This window comes from Pogona vitticeps, chromosome 2, assembly GCF_051106095.1.
Source record: "Pogona vitticeps strain Pit_001003342236 chromosome 2, PviZW2.1, whole genome shotgun sequence".
NCBI lineage: Eukaryota > Metazoa > Chordata > Lepidosauria > Squamata > Agamidae > Pogona > Pogona vitticeps.
In genome coordinates this window covers 51,658,439-51,680,857 of record NC_135784.1, presented here as the reverse complement: position 1 = coordinate 51,680,857, position 22,419 = coordinate 51,658,439, and the positions used below count along the sequence as shown (strand labels likewise).

Genomic DNA, 22,419 nt, shown 5'->3' with positions numbered 1-22,419 from the left:
AGGATATAAAATAAACTATTTTTAAATGGTTTAGAACACTTGTTTCTTCTGAGAAACACATGGGAATTGCTTCATTTAAAAAACTGTACTGTAGAACTGTACTGTATGTAGAAAATGTAAAATGCTGGTGCGTCAATCCTGCCAGAAGCCTGACTGACCCTTCTTCACCTCCCCTGGCAGCCGACCATTTTGGCAAGATGGAGAGTCCCCTCTGCTCAGCTGCACAGGGAGGTGGGGAAGGGCCAGCCAGACTCCTGCCAGGATTGGTGCACTGCCACTGAAGAAGGACCCCAGTGCCATGCAGAGCCTGGTGAGTGGCCCAGCCAGTTCGAGAGGTGGGAATTGGTCCATTGTGGCAACACAAGTTTGTATTTTGTATCTCTAAACATGAATATAAAATGCCCATGTCTAATACACACTGTATATCTTTTATGTGATTAAAGATGTAGGAATAATACCATTCTGACCTCACATTAAAGAAAAACTCACATAAACAGAGAAACCTTCATACATGAATGCAGTTATGAATATGCAACAGTCAAAAGTAGAACATACAAGGATTTTTTCTAATAAAAGCTGTGGGGGGAAAAAAAGGAAATTAGGAAAGAATCTTGATTAGAGATGGGGATGTTTGTATTTGTATATGACTACAAATATCCCAGTGTAGCTGGACTTAACGAGGGGCCAGCCCCTGGGACTGGGCCATCCACCCACACTTCAGATGGTGGTGGCAGCCTTGCTCATGCTTCCAACCACTCACAGATCCCCACTCTCTTCCCACTCAGCTAGCTACTCCAGGCAGGGGGAGGGAGGACGAGTCTCCCTGAACAACTGCCGAGTGGCCAGTAGAGCGGGAAGAGAGTGGTGTTTCTGGGGTGATTGGAAGGATGAGCGATGCTGCCACTGCCACTGGATGCGTGAGTGGATGGTCTGGCCCCAGGAGCCAGACCCTCGTTAATGCCAGCTAGGTGAGGATATTCGTATTCATATACTAATACCCCCATCTCCAATATTGATGGTCACAGCTTCAAATTGTTCAAACAATCCGAGGATGTGAATACATTGCTGAAATAATCTGAGGTTTGGGTGAGGGTATTATCGTATTGACTCATACCATGTGTTCTTTGTGTCACTGTCCTGTCCTCTTGGGGCAGCCTCAACTGAACGGGGTTGATTCAATGCAGGAAAACACACCACTCTTTAAATGAGCTTACACAGACCCAAGTTGGCACTTGGATCTGCCCATGGATCTGTCCCAACCCTGCCTACATTCAGTCCTTGTCCATAACTGTCTTGACCATGGTTAATTTTTCCCCTTCTTCATTCTAAGTCAGGCGTCCCCAACCTTTTTCACCCCGTGGACCAGCTGGGGAAGGTGGGGCACCCCCCTGTGCTTGTGTGCTTGCGCAAATAAGCGCACACTCTCTCTTGCACAAACAAGCACATGCATTCACAAACAGCGACACAGCGCTTGTGCAGGTGCTTGCTCGTGTGCATGTGCAAACAGTAGCACAGTGCTCATGCATGCGCAAATCAGCTGTGTGCGGGTGAGTACATGTGGGGGAAGGTCTGTCTCTGCGGCCCGGGCTAGCTCGGGCCATGGACTAGCACCAGGCCGTGGACTGGGGTTGGGAAGCTCTGTTCTAAGACATAGAACAGCAGTGTTGCAGAAAGATTCCAGCACCTATCTGATGCAGTGCTAATTCCAAACATTTATTAAAATTAAAAAGGAAATAGTTCGGACACCAGGCATGGTTTCCCAATGGGACAGCATCCTATACCATTTGAAATATCCCCATACAATAACATGGGCATTCATGCAATTAAAAGTGGGTCAAAAACCAGCATGATAGAGAGAGATTTAAAATAAACAAAATCCCTATGGGTGTTAAAATAGAAATGACCACTTGTAGAAAATTTTAAGTTCCCCCTGCACTTACAATACCACCATATAGTTGGGAAATTTTGAATTAATTTGCATAGTGCTAAACCTGGAGTAACTGGAGGACCATATTGCAATGTAGTCACACTTTGAATTTCTTTACAGAGAGAAAGGGGATTAGAAATAAATCAAACAAATATACAAACTTTTAGCTTCCTGAGATATAATTTTGCTACCAAACAAATTTCTTCTGAATAACATGATCAAGGTCAAGATTCTTATGAATCTCAGTATAATTTCGCAATCCGCTCAAATAGTGAAAGACATCTATCTGACATAATGTGATTTTTCTCACTTCTTTGTTTTGTGTTTGGTGTGCTTTGTTTTCTGATTTCTCACTGAAATACAAAACACTGGTGTAATTTGCAAGTCTAATGGCCAAGGCATGTATCTATGAAAAAAAGAAACTTACCATCACAAGGCAAGCCCTAACAGCTACTTAGATGCTCTGTGTATATGTTACCCTTTCCAATGGAATGGTATTTCTGCTTTCAATATGTAATTAATTACTTTTGCATTAAATGTGAGATTGAAGAAACAGCGACTTCTGCTTTGCATTTTTAATCATACATTAATTATGGTTAGTATAAAACCACTATGAAATAAATGGAAGAGATCTCAAAGTATCATCCAAAAAACCCAAAGATTTTAATTCAGGCAAAAGCTGGATTTCTAATGATTCCACATATCAGCATGACGCAATTCAAGAGCTATACATATTTATCTATATGCAAATCCCATTCAATCCAAAAATATTAGCATGTTCTTTATTATTACATAGAAATGCTGCATTTTCGTTGGTTTCCAAAAGGCAAGGAAGCTGAGGCTCTGAACAGATGGCATTTACATAACTTACCTCCAGAATGTGGGGGTGGTCCACACAGCAATACCATTCCTTGTCCTTGTCGGACTGACACTGTACTTCTTGTCCTGGTTTTGAAGTTTTCAAGATCTGTTAGGAAAATACAAAGTATATATTATTTCAACGTACAATATTCAATATTGTTCTATTACACTCGTATATGAGAGAAAGAGAGAGAGAGAGAGAGAGAGAGAGAGAGAGATGCATGCCTGAGGCTGTTGCGGGTGGAGTGCCAACCTTTTAGTAGAGGACTCTCCAAGGTACCAATAAAGGATACTCTGACACTCTGAAATGTTAGGAAGAACAACTTCAGAACACGGCCAAAGAGCCCAAAAAGCCCACAACATCCAAAGTATACAGTGGTTCACAGGCTTAACATTCCACATTTGTTAATCACTTAGTTTGTGTGCTTTTGGACTTGGTTCTCTTGTATGCTTAATAACTTTCACTATATGACTACCACTGAAGGGCACAACTAAGAAAAAGGTGTAAAACTTTGATGGATAGTTAAAAGATAAGTGTGTGTGTGTGTGTGTGTGTGTGTGTGTGTGTGTGTGTGCGTGTTGCTGTGCATGGACACACACATATGTATATGACAGAACTGCAAGATATACCCAGAAAAACTCAAAAACTGTGAAGTAACCATGTGGCCAGATAGCTCACATCAACGTTTAAATGCACAAAAGCCATGGCTAGTATTAACCTTAAGTTACTTTGCATCTCACATTTTACCATCACAAAATGGTTCCAAGAAGTCACTGATATGACAGAAATACAAAGAGGAAAAATGGGTAGCGTTCACATCTGTGATTCTTTCTTGGTCTGACACTCTTTCTCTAGATGTCGAGCAGGACAAATGCATTGGCAAAGAAGCTACCATGTTCTCTAGACTCACAAAGAGAGTATGGCTTAATAAGAAGCTGGTGGCATATACCAAGATCCAGGTCTATAGAGCTTGTTTCCTGAGCACACTCCTGTGCTGCAGTGAGTCCTGGACCCTTTGTGCATAGCAGGAGAGGAAGCTGAACACCTGCCATATGTGTTGTCTCTGACGCATTTTGATATCACCTGACAGCACAAAGTTCTCAACAGAGTAGTCCTAGAATGAGCTGGAATTTTTAGCATGCATACATTACTGAAACAGTGATGTCTACATTGGCTCAGGCATGTTATGAGAATGGCTGATGGTGAGATTCCAAAAGATCTCCTGTATGGAGAATTAGTGCAGGGAAATCGCGCCAGAGGGAGACCACACCTGCCATACAAAGATATCTGCAAGCGGGATCTGAAGGCCTTAGGAATGGACCTCCACATATGGGAAACTTTGACATCTGAGTGTTCAGCCTGGAGGCGGGCAGTACATCATGGCATCTCCCAATTTGAAGAGACACTTGTCCAGAAGGCCGAGGCAAAGAGGCAGTCCCGAAACCAGCCAAATCAGGGAGTTGGACAGGGGAGAGATTGTATTTATTTTCAGTGTGGAATGGAATGCCACTCTCGAATAGGCCTTCTCGGCAACACTAGACATGTTCCAAGTCCTCTATTCAGATCACATTACCATAGTCTTTAGAGACTGAAGGATTGCCTAATCTAATCTACTATTTGGGCATCGATCTAAAAGCTAAGACAGCTAAAATTCCTTATTGTGTTACATTCTCAACCCGGTAGTGGCTTCTAAGAACAGTTCTATAAAACCTCCCTGCAAAATGGCAAATTTTATTTCCACTAACATTTCCACTATGGAACATCCCTTATTTTCCTCTGCCATGTACATTACACTTACACTTAATGCCAAGGTTATTAGTGGTGACCCAGTCAATGGCACTAGTTATTGATCAACAACTTCAGCTGCCAAGGGAATTTGGTCCAAGAGCTTCAACAGAACTGAGTCACCTCAATGGCCTCTTAGTTTCTATAGTTCCTTGTTTTTATATTCCCAGTTTTTTTTAAGTGTGTGTGTGGGGAAAACATCTGCAGCAGACAAGTCTTTGTTTGCTGATCTCAAAATTTCTGTTCAGCACAAAGGCAAACTGAAAAATACACAGGAGAGAAATACATTGAACAGGTGGAAAGCAATTAAATTGTGACAAAGGTGAGAAATTAGTCTTCGATTTTTATCCCTCTTCACCTTTGTTTTCCTATCAAAAGGTAAAGAATATTATTACAGTAGTAACACATTTTAGCATTGCCTCTGTATACCAACCGTTTAATTTTTATTTTTTTGCCCAACGAAGCCAAACAGCTGTCTCTCAACAGTATGCAGTCAGATACAACAAGGTCTTATACATCCCAATATTAATCAAAGACAGAGCCAGTGTGTTTTCTCACTATCCACTTTTCAGAATTAGGCTCAAAGTACCCCTTCTGTAACTTCAGTGCTTTCCTTTTTCCTTGTGCTATTTTCCTTAGTCACCACTTGCAGTTTTTACTTTGCAGGACACAAGCTGTTATTGGCAACAATTATAGTTCACCAAAAGTGAATTTGGAGGAAGGTTGATTTTTTACAACAATTCAGCTTACAGGGAGGAAAGGAATACCCTGATGGAGCACCTCCTCTTTCTAGGGAATTTTTTATGTACTTTTGTTCTTTGTAAATATTAAGTAGAATCCCATTAATACCCATGAAACATTCTGTAATTGCTCCAATGATCTCTACTTTGTGCATACCCCTAGCAAATTTGATGAAAGAGGATAATCATGTGCGAGCAAGATTTTAGCCAATGGATTGATTTAGAGTCCCATGTTTATTTGAATACACAGATTTCGTTTCTTGATATTGTATTTGCTTTCTGTCTTTAAAGTTGTCTTATAAATATGGAGAACCAGTGTGGTATAGTGAATAGAGTGACAGCCTAGAAATCTCCATTTGGCCATGGAAACTTACTGTGGGATCACACTGGTAAAACCACTCCTTAAATATTTCACACACAGCTGTTAGGCTTGCTGAAATTTGAGTGCAACTTGACAACACATAACAACAATAACAATAAAGTATGGTGAGAAAGGTTGGAATAAAGGAAGTTCACTATTTCTTTCCCCCCACCCCATTCTTTTTGCACAAAGAAGAAAAATAAGAGTCAACTCCAAACATTCTTTGAGCACTCACTTTCTTGCCACTTGCACCCTTTGAATTTTCTCTCTCTCGGGACAAATGAACTCAGAGAGTTCAAAGAATGTTTGGAGTTAACTCTTATTTTCTTGCATGTGCACAGAAACATGAACTGGTGAGATATCATTTTTACTTGACAGTGGAACTTCTTTGGTTCACATGTTCACTTTTGCCTATATTCGTGGACACAGAAGAGAGTATGAGAGGAATGGAGAGGATACCAAGGCGTGTCCCTATCTCTAAGCGCCCAGGTCCTGTTTTGGCTAGAGTCCTGGCAGCAACCCTCAGATAAATTTGTCATAAAATGGAATGGCAATATACAAAGAATAAGCTTTCTGTATTGAAGGCATGAGTTTCATTAGCACAACCTTTGTGCTCCTCACCTTTCTCAAGAAGCATGAGGACAATTTTAGTCCGTTAAGCAAATTTTTAATAAAGGACAGGTTGCTTACTGCTAATGTGGTTCTTTAAATGGGCATCTGTAAACTCCTACATGTGGGTCAAAATGCCTGAAGAGGCCTTGTTCAGAAGCTTCTAGAATCAGTCTCTCTTTCTCTCCCTTTCCCTCTCCCTCTGGGGAGTTGGGCAGTTTGTGTAGGTGCAAAGATATGAGAGTGGGATTGCATGGCAAATATTTATGTAGTTATACACAGCAAAACAAAAGAGACTAATTATTTACTGGGCATAAATATTCATTTATTTATTAGATTTATATGCATGCACTATTCTTGGCAGCTCTGCCAGGTGTTGGTTCCAGAGCACTGGCACCACAGCAAAGAAGGCCCTGCTGTGGACAATTTCCTGGCCTCCTCTGGAGTGGCTACATGGAGATGTATGGCCTGGGAACAGATAGATGACCTTGGGGAAAGATTTTTCGACAGTAGTGAATGATGTGGCATTTAACACCTGGCAACAAGTGGCGCTGTGGGCTAAACCACAGAAGCCTGTGCTGCAGGGTCAGAAGACCAAGCAGTCGTAAGATCGAATCCATGTGACGGAGTGAGCTCCCAATCGCTTGTCCCAGCTCCTGCCAACCTAGCGGTTTGAAAGCGTGCAAATACAAGTAGATCAATAGGGACCACCTCGGTGGGAAGGTAACAGCGTTCCGTGTCTAAGTCGCACTGGCCATGTGACCATGGAAAATTGTCTTCGGACAAAACCCTGGCTCCATGGCTTGGAAACGGGGATGAGCACTGCCCCCTAGAGTCGAACACGACTGGACAAAAATTGTCAAGGGAAACCTTTACCTTTACCTTTAACAACCATTAACGCTGCTGTTAATTAGAAATTCTTTGGTTGAATGAAAGTGTTGGCAGCTCAGAGACTGAAAACGGTGGAAAGGCCACTGTCACTTTTTTGAATTAGAAAATATCTGAAGTAGAAACATCTCACAATGCTGAATTGCATGCTTTTGAAGTAGATCGCTGATTTTGGCTTGGATTATGTCCAATGATTCGGTGTACTGGTCGTAATCAGTTGGAGTAATGGACAAAAATTATTGGGCTACGATGGTGAGGACCCAGGAATCTGATGTAATGAGGTACCAGGAGCTGATATGGGAAGTGAGACTGGAGATGAACATGGAGGATAGGTGTATGACAATGTGGGTTCCACATGAGAGACAGTCAAAGAGATTCTTTGGAGTCCTTGAGTGCTTTCCTAGAAGAGGAGGCGGGGGCATACTTGGCGTGACATGGTTTTCTGTAGTATCTGAGTTCTGCTTATGTAGTGGGCTGGTGAGGGGTAACACTTTCTTTGTGAACGATTACAGATTATTTCCAGCCTGGTTAGTACTGTTTGTGCTGTTGCTGAGAATGGTAGGTGTTGTGACCTATTCATTTGGCTACACCTACCATAAGGCTCCTTGGAAAAGACCTCGATGTTAGGAAAGTGTGACGGCAAGAGGAGAAGGGGACGACAGAGGATGAGATGGCTGGACAGTGTCTACGAAGCAACCAACATGAATTTGACCCAACTCCGGGAAGCAGTGGAAGACAGGAGGGCCTGGCGTGCTCTGGTCCATGGGGTCACGAAGAGTCGGACGCGACTAAACGAACGAACGAACCATAGCCTCATCAGTTTTGGTGTGGAATATGCCAATACCATCCAATGGGAATTCTTGAGTCATGGGTCTGGCATCATCTGAGAGGCTGGTGGACTGGAGCCATATGTGTCTGTGAAGGGCTATGGCACATGACATAACTCTAGGAGAAAAGTTGGCAACATTATGGGCAAAGTGGATGTGGTATGCTGTAAGGGTATGGGAGTTTTGCATGGACAGTGCTACGGCATGGTAATCCAGGGGGAGAGGGTTCAGCAATGGTTTTAACTTTTCCCAGATGAACAGCTGGTATGCAGCCATAGCTGCTTCAAAGTGAGTGATTTTGATGCTGAGTATTGCAAATAAAAATAGTGGCCATCAAACTGAGTTTCCTTTCCTTTTTTAAAAAACTGGGGTAAAATGGGTTTCCTCTTTTCCTTGACCTGTGCTGTTTTGACAGTTATTGAATTTTAAGTGGGAGGACAGAGAAGAAAGTTAGGTGTTTCTTCCAAAACTTTGTACATACTGTACCATCTCCTAGTAGCTGATGGTATGGTGAAGGGTTTTTGCCAGAAGTGTTTCTGCAAGATTGGGAGAAATTGAAGTTGTACTGAGGTGACAGATTCTCATTGGATATGAGTGATTACTGAGTCTGATATTAGAAATGGCAGTTTAGTGACCTGGAGCTGAAGAAATTTGGCCAGCCAGAGTATAAAATTGGAGTACTGCTTGGTGTTTTCAGAGGAGGAAAGCAGGGAATCATCCCCAACCAATGAATCAGGAGTAGAGATTAGAGGAGAGGGAGATGATGGGAAAGAATCTTCTGGAATTTCATCAGAGAAATATTCCTATTCAGCAGGAAAAAAGGGCTGGGGACATGATAGTGACCACAAGTGGAGGATGAAGATGATTGTGACTGAGTGTGATGTTTGATACATAGAGATGTTTCTGAGGAAAAGTCCGGTGGTAAGATGGAGACTGTTGTGGTTGGTTGTGATTGGTGTTGAGAGTGGTGAGATGGTGTAGGCGATAATAGCACACTATTTCTTTTTAAAATCTTTTTTTAAAAAAAAAATAGAATACCAAACAGTAAGAGAAAGGAAGGGGAAACTATTTGCATGTGGTAGAGAAGGTGATCTTTCTTTCATCCCAAAAGCTCCTAGGTCTTGCTCTCATGGTGGAAAGAAAGGAACTGAGGTGGCAATTGTCAAGTACACCAATACAAGTGTGAAGAGAGGGCAGAGCCAGAGGGAATGGGGAGGGAGGGAGGGAGGGAGAGAGAGACCTTTCAGTTCTAGAAGCTTCCAAATAGGGCCTCACACAGGCACTCTGTCCCATGTGTATGTGTGCCACAGAGGCCACAGCGAAATATAACAATCCCCTAGTATTTTACTTGCTTACTCAATACAAATGTCTTCGTTCAAATGTCATACTGTATATGCTACATTTCTGTAAAATCTACAGAACTTCATTATCAATACATAACAAAAAGAAGTCTATTGATATTTTTAACATTATCTCAAATTTTTCTCTGTACGTAGCCAAAGTAGTAGTACTCTGAATAGTTTTATGTTTTCTATTTAAACTCCACCTCAAAGAGTAACCATTTCACCTGCATGAATTCCCCAGCTGAACAAGGGGAAAGAGTGTGGTGAGTACTAATTGTATAGCAACCAGGGAAGAAAATGAAAATAGCTTCATGCAGCTTCAAATAACTGTAAATTATAGTAAAATACAGATAGAGCTCTAATGTCAGGAGGAGTGCACAAGCCCCACAAGGCACTTTGAATTTCTTAATAATGCTCAGGACGTTGGGCAGCATTATGTCTTCACTGAGCCACTATTTAACACAGAGCTTTTTGAGATGCTAGTTCCTTCTGAACCCTTTGAGTGATTCTTGGATTGACACATTCACTCCTGTGCCACTCAAACAATCGTGGATTCTTTTGATGTAGCCTTTAATTTCTACACACTGCAGGAGAAGGAGGGGGTGCATCTCCCAATCACATTATGGTAAAGTCAAGTGTAATCGGATCCACAATGACAAAGGAACAGCATGATAACCATAGCATGCTAACCACCAAATTCTATTTTTCACCATGCTCTCAAAATAGTACTAGCTTCTTTCAGCAGCACCTATGTATTTCTCAGGAGGTTTGGCTACATATGAGAGACTAGGGCAGTTTAACACCCCCCTGAATTTGTCACATGGATAGTATAGAGTTTACATCTGAAGTTACTGCTTTGGGAAACCAGCAAGGTTTGAGAAAGCTGATGTAAAAACTAGCTCAAATTTACCCTGTTTTCCAAAGGGATTTGGTCATAGGGCAGTTCCTACATTATGTTAGTGGAAGATTGTGCTTCCAAAACAGCTTGGCAAGTTGGAGTTACATTATTGATAGAGCACTCACATTTTGTTGGCTCACAAAGGCACTACAACCTTTTATCCTTACAGTATAAATGCTTGCTGGGAGTTAGGGATGCTCCTCTAACCACCCTCAAGTGCACACCTACCCAGTGGTCCTCGATGTCCAACTTGGTTACGTCAACTGACACTACTAGCTATTGGATGTCTATTTATCAGACCAAGACCCATCTTTTCATAGTCTGGCTTCAAATTTCCCCACCTAAAGTTGATCCAGCATTTAAACATGTGGGAGCAATTGCATTTTCTGAGGTGCTTTACATTCATTTTCTTTTTTGTCCCTGCTATATGCCTGGTCAGATAGGAGTGTTTCTGCCTTTCTGACTGACCCAGAGACACTGGTTCCCTAAAACACCTCTAATGAATCCATTAAAGAGATGAGCAGCTTCTTTCACACCCAAGCACTTCTCTTTAATTTTGATCCACACCAGGCACCATACACGTATCTTTTCACTTTTGAGTATACTAGACCTGATAGTTCGTCTGCTTTGTTTTTGCTAATGTATTTTGTGATATAATTATTAAAATATACATCTTCATATGTTGATATATGTTTAAATACCTTTGCAGCAGTCTCATAATCTAGAGAGACATGAAACAGAGAAGAGGGGAAATAAATGGGGAATGCAAGTATCTATATATTCATGCCTGTCTCTCTTCTATAGCGTATTGCTTAGAATGGAACCTTCATGATCACAGCTAAAGATGGGGACGGATTTTTAAAAAATGGTGATTTGTTTTGATCCAATATTTGTCAAGGTTAATGAATCAACGAATATGAATATACAAATATTCTTCAATGAATCGATCTGTTGATTTGTCTACACTTTAAATGGCTATAACACTGATCCCCTGATGGGTCCTGCAAATTGGGTTGGAAATGGCCACAGGTAGGCCTCCTGAAGTTTTAGACAGTCAGAGCAAGGCTGTTGGGTCTTTACTTTCACCTGTGATGGTACACAGAGGATGCCAGGAAGTGCTCCAGCTCCTTGTCCTAGGATATGTACTACTAAGAATCCCCAATGCAGGTTAAGGTACGTAAATATTTAATATAGTTGTGCCCCTTTACTCCTTATCTGTTGTGCCTCACCTTTTTATTTCCCGATTGGGGGTGGAAATGGGATACCAATTCATAAGCCACAAGTATGATTTTTTTTTGGGGGGGGGGGAGGATGTTAGAAAAAATCAGAAAATATATTGATCCCCTCTGTTTCCAATACTGTTTTTCTCTTTATTAAGCCTTATTGGTTTCAAAACATAAAAACCTAGAGTCAGCATTCTAGAAGACTGGGTCCCAAAGCACAAAACACAAAGTTTTGGAAAAATTTCATGTACGTTAATAGATAAGGACCAACTTTACAGCATGAACAAACCTTGCAAGGACATGGGAAATGTCCAGCTTAGAATCGGTAAGGGAAGTAACAATCTAGACCAAGATAATAGCTATGTTACCATACACTGTCTTAAATGTAACATGTGAAAGATGAGTGATCATGTTTACACAGTATGTCTTTGTGAAAAGTCATCATTGTCCAGAGCAGGGCTAAACAGTATCATGGCTATATCTTTAGTACCTTGAAGTAACAACATTTAGACACATATGCAACTCTGGGTCAGATGCTTATCGAAAATTAGAACTTGCTGTTCTGCTGCTACCACCACTATTTCCATCTTTGTTATGGAAAGAACCCTATACAGTATGTATGCATTCTTTTACTCTTTGAGAAGCTTATATTTGGGTATTGAAACTTGCTTTCCATCTTGCTTTACCCTTTCACTTTATTTTATTTCTCTTAATAAACCTCTCTTTCATATTTATAAATTTACTTTGTGTGCAGGTGGGTTCCCTCCAATTCTTTTATTACAGGTACTAGGTTGGACCTTGCCAGAAGAAAAAAGAACCTTAAAATTACATTTACAACAAATTGGCATAGTCTCAGATATCCCTAGTGGAACAGACTGTCCTCTCCCCTCCACATGCCAGATCCAGTTTTTTAATCTGCTGGTCCCTCTTGAATGGGAAGGAATAGAAAATAGCCACCTACTCTGAGAAAAGGAATCAACCTGAAGGAATCACCGACAATTGACAACCAAGTCGGCATTTTTTGACGTTTGAGCGCTTCAGTGTGCAGCTGACCAGGTCTTTGTTTTCTGACCCTACTAATTCCCTCTATGTGTGTGTGTGTGTGTGTGTGTGTCTGTCTGTCTGTCTGTCTGTCTGTCTGTCTGTCCTGCCCAGAAGGATACCATGGTCGACAGTATTGGGGACATTTTACCCTGTTGGCCTCTCTTAGGAGGTCATCATGGAGGGCAATCAATGCCATCTCCATGCCATGACATGGCCTAAACCCAGATTGTCCAAGAGTGCCTGAAGCTAGTCAGCCACCACCGTCTCCACTAGCCTGCTTTAAAAAGGAATATTGGTGACTGGATGATAGTTGTAAAAATCATCAGCTGCCAAGTTTGTTTTTTCTGGATGGCTCTGATACAAGTCTCCTTGAGGGTTTGGAGGATGGAGACTCTCAAGGAGAGATGCATTAGTGATAGAAGTGGCCCATTCCATTGTTATTGGCTTGGCAGCTTTTAAAAGCAAGGCTGGACAAGGATCTAGGAGGAGTTGCAGTGGCCCTGAAGCAATCTAGCACCTTGTCAACCTCAGATGAGGAAACTGATGTAATATTACCGGACAAGCTGGTTCAGTAGACAACAAAACCTAACCTACTGCCAAAGAATGATGGTCTAAGTCCAGCGGATGGCCTTCACTTATTTTTAAAACATGCCACAAACTGGTCACTGGTGAGACTATGGGATTGCCCATCACTTTGACCAGCCCCAGATAAATAATGAACAATGTGGAATAATTCAGCCCGATGGTTTTGTGTCTCGCTTATCTGGAAGAGAAAAAAAAATTTGTGCAGGTTTCAGCTGCTGAGTAGGCACTGATCATAATTTTTGTGGCTCTTAGTTTAAGTTCTATCGGGGCCCACATCCAGATAATCTCTCACCTTCTCCTATTTTGCTTCATCGCCAATAGTTCTTGAGAGTACCATGGGGCAGAGCAGGCTCAGCAGCGGAGAAGGCTTTTGGGTGCAGTCAGGTCAACTGCCCAGGCTGCTGTGGCAAACCATGCAGCGACCTGAGCTTTGACAGGAAGACCAACCAGCTCAGATGGTATCCCTCCCACTGTGTCCTGGAAACCAATTAGATCCAGTAGCCTGCAAAGGTGGACCACTTAATGGGTCCCATCACCCTCGGGGGGGGGGGGAGCCACCGAGAGGCTGAATTTTATCAGGTGGTGGTCCAAACATGACAAGGAGACAGATACCAGATCAGTCACCCGCAAATCACCATCTCCCTGCTCTGCTGAAAAAAACAGGTGCACAATGTAGTCGGCCAAGTGGGTGGGGCTGTTGAAAAATTGGAACATGTCCTAGGAAGCCACGTTTCCAAGAACCCAAGAGCTGGCTCCAAAATGTCAGTCTCAGTATGGATGTTGAATTCACACAGAACCAAAAACCTGGGGAACCTCAACAGCACCACTGAGACAAAAGTTTGCCAGGTCCGGAGAGGAGAGTCCTTGTTCATGGGGAGCATGATAAACCAGCACAGCTCCAAGTCCATCCCTTGCCCCCAAAGACATGTGGAGGCCTGGAATCACCAGGCCTGGAATCACCAGGGAATACCTCATTGGAAGCATCCTACTGATGAGTGCCTTTTCTTAGAGAAAAGGGTTTAACCATGACTATTCCCTTGAGGAATCCCATGTTCCTAAGGGGAGCCTTCCAAATGCTAAGGTGTTTTCCGGGGGGGGGGAGGGAGGGAGAGGCACAGCATAGGCAGAAGAGGAAGGCAATTTGTTGGAAATCACAGCCCTCCCCCTGAAGATGTTTTTCGCTGAAGTCAGAGACTCCTACCCAAACCAAGAGCTCAAAGGAAAGCCGGAACAGGGGATCAACAAAGAATACGGGAGCTCCCCCACCTATCTCCCTTAAAGTGGAATTTTTTTAATGATTGTGGATCAAAAGAGACCACAGCCAGCTGGCTTCTAAAGATTTTCCCCAACAACATTGGAAACATAGAGTCCTCCCATGAAAAACATATAGATACACCACTGAATACATTTACAATAACCGAGACCAAACAGGTCTAATGGGGTGGGGGTGGGGTGTCCAAAGCTTTCAAAAGTTTTCTACTGAAAATGCACCTCTGGTAACTGTACAACTGGCGGCTGAAACACCATATGCCTGGAATAAAGACCTGTGTACATCTTTGTCCCCCGCAATAAAACTTGTTTTATTTTCAGGCTATATTATTCCATTTTCAGTCTATTATAAGATGTCACAAAAATACATTCAGGGTACAAATATGAATGAACTATTGGTTGTCTAACTTGGCAAGCTGACAACTGACTGAATAGATAACAAGACTGATGAATTTTATCAGGAAGAGGATTCTCTTTCCCCCTCCCCCCAAGCATAACTTAAAGAAGGTGGGAGGAGGGAAGGGGGTGATAGTGGAGAGGAGAAATTGTAGGCCAAGGACAGAAATAGTAAAGAGTATTTGATACAGCCTAGAATTGAATAGTAAAGAGCACAGGATGGAACACAGGTTGTCTCTGATCTCTTTCTGTGATCACAGGCAATATATAAATTGGAGTTGGACTATTCAAGCCTTTAAAAGTAAGGTGCAACAGTTGAAACACGATAACACAATATAATAGATGCAAGCAGAGTAAGCGGCAAAGAACAGCGATATAATCAAAACAGCATGGATTAGGTGGATTATATTGGCAACAGAATTTGGAACAGTCACAAAAAGCAGAGAATGAAAACCAAATACCTGGGGGAAAAGAGAGAGTGAGTGACTGTGTGCATAGGATATACCAAACTGTAAACAATAAGAGACTGAACAGGCATTTGATCCAATTAAATAATAAGAAAAAGTATGAGATCCAGAAGAAATTTGGAAGAGATTCTATTCAGTAAGATTGTTAAAAAAAAAAGCAACAGCCTCGATAAAAAGCAAGTTTAAAACAAAAAGAAGAAAGAAGAGATACTAACAGGGATACCTTTAACACTTGCTTTTGTGCATATATGCTTTAGGATGCTAGGATAATGGAAACAGCAGCTGCTGATGCACAGTCAGCAGTATAAAGAACCTTTGCAGAAAAGGAGGGACAACAAAATAAGACTGCTGTTGTCAGTACAAACAAAAGACTAAAAGAAAACAAATACATTTATAGAAATGACAAGGAGTAAGCAGGATAGGACAAAGAACAGAACAGTGACGAACACTATCAGAGTGTTAGTATTTAAAGGGAGGGAAAGATGAAGGAGGGAAAAAAAGATAAAACCAAAAACCGACACACTAAATTTTTGACCTGAAATGAAATGAAAGTAGAACCAAGTGAAACAGACTAGAAAGACATTGAAGGAGGGAGTGATCAGCAGTACTAGAATCAGCTGGGAAATCTCAAAGAATTTTGCAGCAGGTACCTCTTGACTTTTAAGCAGAAAAACAGAAGTACATTACATGATTTTTCAAGGTCATTGTTCTTGCAGAAGATAAAAGCCGGCTGTCAAAAAAGAAAAAAAAATCCAAATGCACAGTTGTTAAAAACACCAAATATTCAGTTAATATCTTATGTTGCACAAGCAGATTTGTGCATAGGCAGTGAAATTTTGTTTCTTATGCTGCCTTTTCAGTGCAAGCTGTGAGGGTGTGTGTAGAGAAGCAGGGTTGCAGAGGGGAGGAAGACTCCGTTGAACCAACATGGCTGTTCCAGTATTGAAGGGATACCACTGGATACAACACAATGGCTGAAATCCTGTTGCTTAGCATAGGACATTGTTCTGGAAAAGGCCCATTGAATCTGGGGATTTCGTGAGTCAATTCTCTTGTAAGTTACATTGATTGAAATGAGCCTACTCTGGTTGCAACTAACTTTAGTGTCACAAGTATCAACTGAAATAGGGCCATATGAATCAATGGTCCTTGATAAAGGAACTGACTAACTAAAACCCAACTGATTCAACAGGCTTACTCTAATGCAATTTACTGTGCTTTTGAGTACAGAATCTCAGCTAATAACTATGACTCCCAGAAAAAAGAAAGAAATAGGCAAAAAAATCATTTTCATTGCACTTTATAGAGTGAAGAACAAACACTTCACAAATGAAGTGGTAATTCATTTGGTATTTTTGTAATTTTGTAATTTGATAACAGACTTAAAGATAAATCAGGATTATCATATCTGAACGGCAGATAGTGAACTGAAAGTAAGAAAGTGGAACTTTCATAAGACCATTTATCAAATACATAAAAGATTTTAAAAGAAGGTGTAAACGAAGCAAAAGATAAAGGGGTGAGCAGGCAGGCATGCCGGCCAGCAGGAGAAGTGGAAAAATACGGAAAATTCACTGTGTTCCTGAGTGCTGAAGGAAAAGCAAACTGCGGTCTATACTATATCTACAAAGGAAAACCATGACAAGGATTAGATCATAAAGATTGGTTGGGTAAAAGCAAGCTTGATTTATAAATTCTGTCTCCGTATTGATAGCAACATACTCCAAATTTCCATCTGCCCACTGGGGACAACACAGTTTAAAGTGACAGATAATCTGTCTCTCTCAGCAAGTCCATAATTCTTAACATGCTGGAAAGGAAAAAGAGTGAGGCACTTTATCAAAAGGCACAAGTCCAGCAAAGATCCATTTTGAAAGGTGATTTTAAATACTTCCAACAATTGACATACCGGTTGTTCTGGATTTTTCGGGCTCTTTGGCCATGTTCTGAAGGTTGTTCTTCCTAACGTTTCGCCAGTCTCTGTGGCTGGTATCTTCAGAGGACAGCACTCTGTGCTCTGGTGGCTCTTTTGTTATTTCGATTTTATTTGGTTTTGCTTATGTTGGGTAGATGCATACAGTACATACAGTACATACAGTACATGCATGCATGCATGCATGCATGCATGCATACATACATACATACATGCATGCATACATACATACATACATACATACATACATACATGGAAGAATACACTGGTGTTGAGCTTTGATATTGCAGTGATGGGAAGCTGTTTAATCTGCAGCGTCTGAAGCCATAATTATGCCTACTCTTTTGGATACAAAAATAAGTCTTGATCTGCAGTAATTTTGGGCTGAAGACATACTGGTAAGATATTGGTGATGCACTAACATTCTCTGAATGTCCCTTTTGAGAACCAGTTTTGAAGGTATATGAACTACCATTTACTTAAATGGATAAGTTCATGCATCATCACAGTGCTGGCTCCCACCGTGTTTTCATTTATAATAAAATCACTTCATGCATCTCTAAAGCCAGCAGTTTTTGGAAGAACTCAATCCTCTATGTAGAATCAACTTGGAATCATTTTTTTCTGTTAAGCTGGATATGTACAAAGCTATCTTCTCAACATTATGGAGTGGAAACTTGGACTATTCATCAGCATTCTGCAAAAAAGCTCAGTCATTTGTATTTTATTGTCTTTGGAAATTTCTCAACATCACATGGCTGGATAAAATCCCTGATACCGAAGTCTTGGAGAGAACACAGATGACAAGCATTTCTACAATCCTGAAAGAATGACAGCTTCACTGGGTTAGCCATGTTGTCAGGATGTCTGATGACCATCTCCCAAAACATATTTTCTATGGACTACTTTTTGTAGGTGCTCAGTTTCAGGGTAGATAAAAGAAATTATTTAAATGCACACTGAAGACAATACTAAAAGACTTTAATACTGACGGTGTCAATTGGAAAACTCTGACTCAAAACTGAAGTGCCTTGTGAAATGCTGTCAAGCAATAAAAAGAATCAAGGATGCACAAAGGAAGGGAAAAGTGAAAAAGTAAGGATGTAACTTCATGGCAGCCCAGCAAGTCCAGGATTCGTGAATCTGCTACCATTATGTCCACATCTCCCAGGTTCACATTGGATTAGTTAGCCATCTAATGTGATTATCAAGATGTTACTGCCCAGACTGAACCACTCACTTCCTCCTTGTGCCTCCTAAATGGAGAATCTGATAGAGATGGCCATATTTGAAAATGAAAAACAAACTATTCAACCTTCAACTTTTCCCAGGATTATTGTTATTTTTGCTTCTAGGAAGTGTTCTTCTACTCACCTGAAAATTAGTTGGAATCTAGGAAGGAAGAAATTAATACCGTATCCTATTAAACATATAATGAGAAAGACAGCACATCTATTTCTGGCTTTCTGATTACATGTTCAATGGGAGAAGCAAGGTCATTCAATGAGTTGGTTGGGTACATGGCTGAGAGCCAGGGGTTGTGAGTTTACCTCCTGTGAGAAGAGCCAGGCTGTCAAGCCTTGGGCAAGCTGATTAGTCACAGGGCATGCTCATAAGAAGGGAACAGCAAAATACTTCTGAGTATTCTATATGTAGAAAACACTGGAAAGGGTCACCATAAGTGAGAATCGATTTGATGGCACATAGGAAATCAACCCTGAGAGCTCACTGGAAGGACAGATCTTGAAGCTGAGGCTCCAGTACTTTGGCCATCTCATGAGAAGAGAAGACTCCCTGGAAAAGACCCTGATGTTGGGAAAGTGTGAAGGCAAAAGGAGAAGGGGACAACAGAGGATGAGATGGCTGGACAGTGTCATCGAACGACCAACATGAATTTGAGCCAACTCTGGGAGACAGTGGAAGACAGGAGGGCCTGGTGTGCTCTAGTCCATGGGGTCACGAAGAGTCGGACACAACTAAACAACAACAAAGGTAATGTAGACTGAAATAGCATGGATATGTGACCAGAGTACAGACAACATGTTATAATGTTGCTAATGCACCATGTGAAGTTCTGATCTCTATGACCATAAAGATCAGAAATGAATAGAAAAGGGCAACTTAGATTAGTAGTACTTTGGAGATGAGTGAGGAAAGCAACAGAAAGGCAGCACAGAAGAAGATGACAGACACACACGGAGAAATTATCTAAGCTGCTCTAACATCAGTGGGGGTTAGACTTTTGGAGTTCTCAGATAAATTAACTAGTTTTAAGAGAGAAATAAATAAAATGAACTATTTACATACCGAATGAGTGGAAGGGATTTGCTGCCACCATAAAATGGGATTGCCAGCAGTTTTGACAGCTTTAGAAAGGATTAGACAAAATTAATGGAGCTTAAGTCTTTCAGTGGCTATTAGCCACGACATCTCAAATGAGGCATCCATATTCATAGCACACGTGATTATCAGATGCTGGGGGCCCCAAAGTGATATCTCAGGTGACTACATGCTAGTCTTCTTTTGATCCATCAAATAAATTAAGGGCGACATCTCCAGTTATGTGAAAAATTAACAGCAACACAACCCTTGTCTTGTACTGAATGATGCTTGAAGATGAATTAAAGAAGGGATCTGAATTAAACAGCCAGATCCCTTCTTGGGCAGAAGAGCCATGGGAAAAGCTGAAATGGCCATTAGATCATTCTGATAAATGCCTGTAACCTGCTTCTATATGAGCAATCATCTCTTGTAATGCACAAAGGGCAACAACGGAAGGGAGACCAGCACACTATTTATCTAGCTATGTACTTAAGAAATGAAGAAAAGACTCTGCCAGCAAAACACTGAAATCTTGTTTCACTAATGTAGGTCATTTCTTGAAGACAACTTAGCAGTTTAGATAACAACCTTCCCACCTTCTACTTGGTCTTCTTCCTCCCATGTATAGCTTTGATTTAGAAAAGGAAGTAGAAAAGAGATCACACGTGAGTACCGATTTACTTGAGTATAAGATTGTACCAAATGAAGTATTTTTGAGGGCACTAATTTATGGTTTAAAGCCGGTCAGCTGATTTCACTCAAAACTACACTGTAACTACACAATAAACAAAACCTAGATGGAATTCTTGTGATCTTTTTGAACAATACTATGATGGATTAACGTCACATTATGATAAAACAACTCTAAAAATGTTTTACTACGAATATGCATATTTCCATGTAGATGTTAAAGTTACATCCAGTTGCTGTAAACTGTGATACAGACTGAGATACAGTTGCAGTAACACAACTATTGATTTCTTTTACTGACTTAATGTTACCTAGAGTAAGTTATTGAGGTTCTCTATGCATCAAAGTTTGCTCATTTGAAATGATGGGTGTAATGATGCTTGAACTATCTTTGGCTCTGAAGAGGCCTAGTTAATTAATTTATGCTAAGAGCCCTGACACTTTAAGATGAAAAATATTATATAAGTGTAAAGTATTCTGTGCATGTGAACTGAGATCCTCTTTTCAGCCTGAACTTTGTTTTCTCCCTAGTCCTCCAGTAACTCTTTTAAGTCACCTTCATTATCCAGTCGACTCAAAATACTTAACTCACACAGCAGCAACCTTAGAGATGGTTGTCAACCTAAAATAGATTGGTCCTGATTAAAATCTTTGTAAGTCATCCAAGGCAAAAGGAATTGCCAGCTTTTGCTGGCACTTTATCAGGATACAGCTAGCATTTTCTCTGACTGGTAACCTTTAGTGTAAGATGGCCTCTGACTCACTTCTGCAGTATCAGAGATGTCGCAACAGAAACAGAAAACCAGGGAAGAAAAACATTCAAGCCCTGACAACCTACGCATCACGACAGAGAGCTAAATATGAACATTTTATCCTAAGCATCTGCCATTTGATAGTAATAATTAATCATATTTGGCTTTAATAAAAATATATTTTCACACATTTTAACATTATTGGGAAGTGCAAACATAAATATTTACAGTGTATGAACACTGAATTATATGTCAAACTGGGACACAATTGCTTTAGAATCATAAAACAATGGTGTTGGAAGGGGGGCATAAGTCCAAACTCCTCACTCAGTGCAGGAATCCAAATCAAAGTACAGTAGATCTGACATATGGTTTACTAATTTTCTCTTAAATATCTCCAGCACTGGAGCGTTCACCACCTTCTGAGTTAACTGGTTTCATTCTCATACTACTCTAACAGTTAAGAAATTTTACTTGATATCTGGCTTCCTGTAACTTGAGTTGGTTATTACATGTCCTGCACACTGGGCTGATTGAGATAGATTCTGCTCCCTGACTATCTTTCAAGTATTTGAAAAGTGCTATCTTATCTCCCTTTCTTTTCTCAAGGCTAAACATGCCCAGCTTTTTCAGTGTTTCCTCCCATGACTTAAGAGTTCCAGTCCTCTTATCATCTTTGTTGCCCTCCTCTGAACTCTTCCTGAGGAAGTTGCAAATTTGAGGTTACTGGCAAGGTGGACTCACCTCCCTCTATTACCATCTCCACACAAGAATTGGAGGTTGTTCATGACCTTATGTACCTTGGCTCTCTTCCTAGATGTCAAACGCATTGGAAAGCAGCTACCATGTTCTCTAGACTCACAAAGAGAGTATGGCTTAACAAGAAGCTGACAGCATATACCAAGATCCAGGTCTATAGAGACTGTGTCCTGGACACTCCTGTGCTGCAGTGAGTCCTGGACCCTTTGTGCATGGCAGGAGAGGAAGCTGAACACCTTCCATATGCATGGTCTCAGATGCATTTTGGTATTACTTAGAAGGACAAAGTTCCAAATAGAGTAGTCCTAGAAAGAGTTGGGATTTTTAGCATGTATACATTACTGAAATAGTGATGTCTACATTGGTTCGGGCATGTCGTGAGAATAGCTGATGGTCGGATTCCAGAAGATCTCTTGTATGGAGAATTAGTGCAGGGAAATAGCCCCAGAGGGAGACTACAGCTGCAATACAAGGATATCTGCAAGTGGGATCTCAAGAGACAGTTGTTGAGCAGGCCAAGGAAAAGAGGCAGTCCCGAAACCGGCAAAACCAGGGAGCTGAACAGGAGACAGATTGTGGAAGGGATTGAATTAGCCTTCTCAGCCACACTAGACACTGTTCCAAGTCCTCTATTCAGAGCACATTACCATAGTCTCTCAAGACTGAAGGATACCTAATCTGGCAACTTGATAAAGAGACCCCATCTTTTAAGAAAGCTGACTTCTGCTTTGCATTTTTC

At 41.1% G+C, this 22,419-nt stretch overlaps 1 protein-coding gene across 6 annotated transcripts in view; it reads right to left on the bottom strand.

The window, feature by feature from the left end:
• LOC110077687 (contactin-4) overlaps positions 1 to 22,419 on the bottom strand; it is a 546,252-nt gene that overhangs the window by 230,834 nt on the left and 292,999 nt on the right. For all 6 annotated transcript variants that reach the window (XM_078385216.1, XM_072989453.2, XM_078385218.1 and 3 more), the window contains one exon: positions 2,799 to 2,894. In XM_078385216.1, the coding sequence (XP_078241342.1) occupies positions 2,799 to 2,894 (96 nt within the window). The remainder of the gene's footprint in view (positions 1 to 2,798; positions 2,895 to 22,419) is intronic.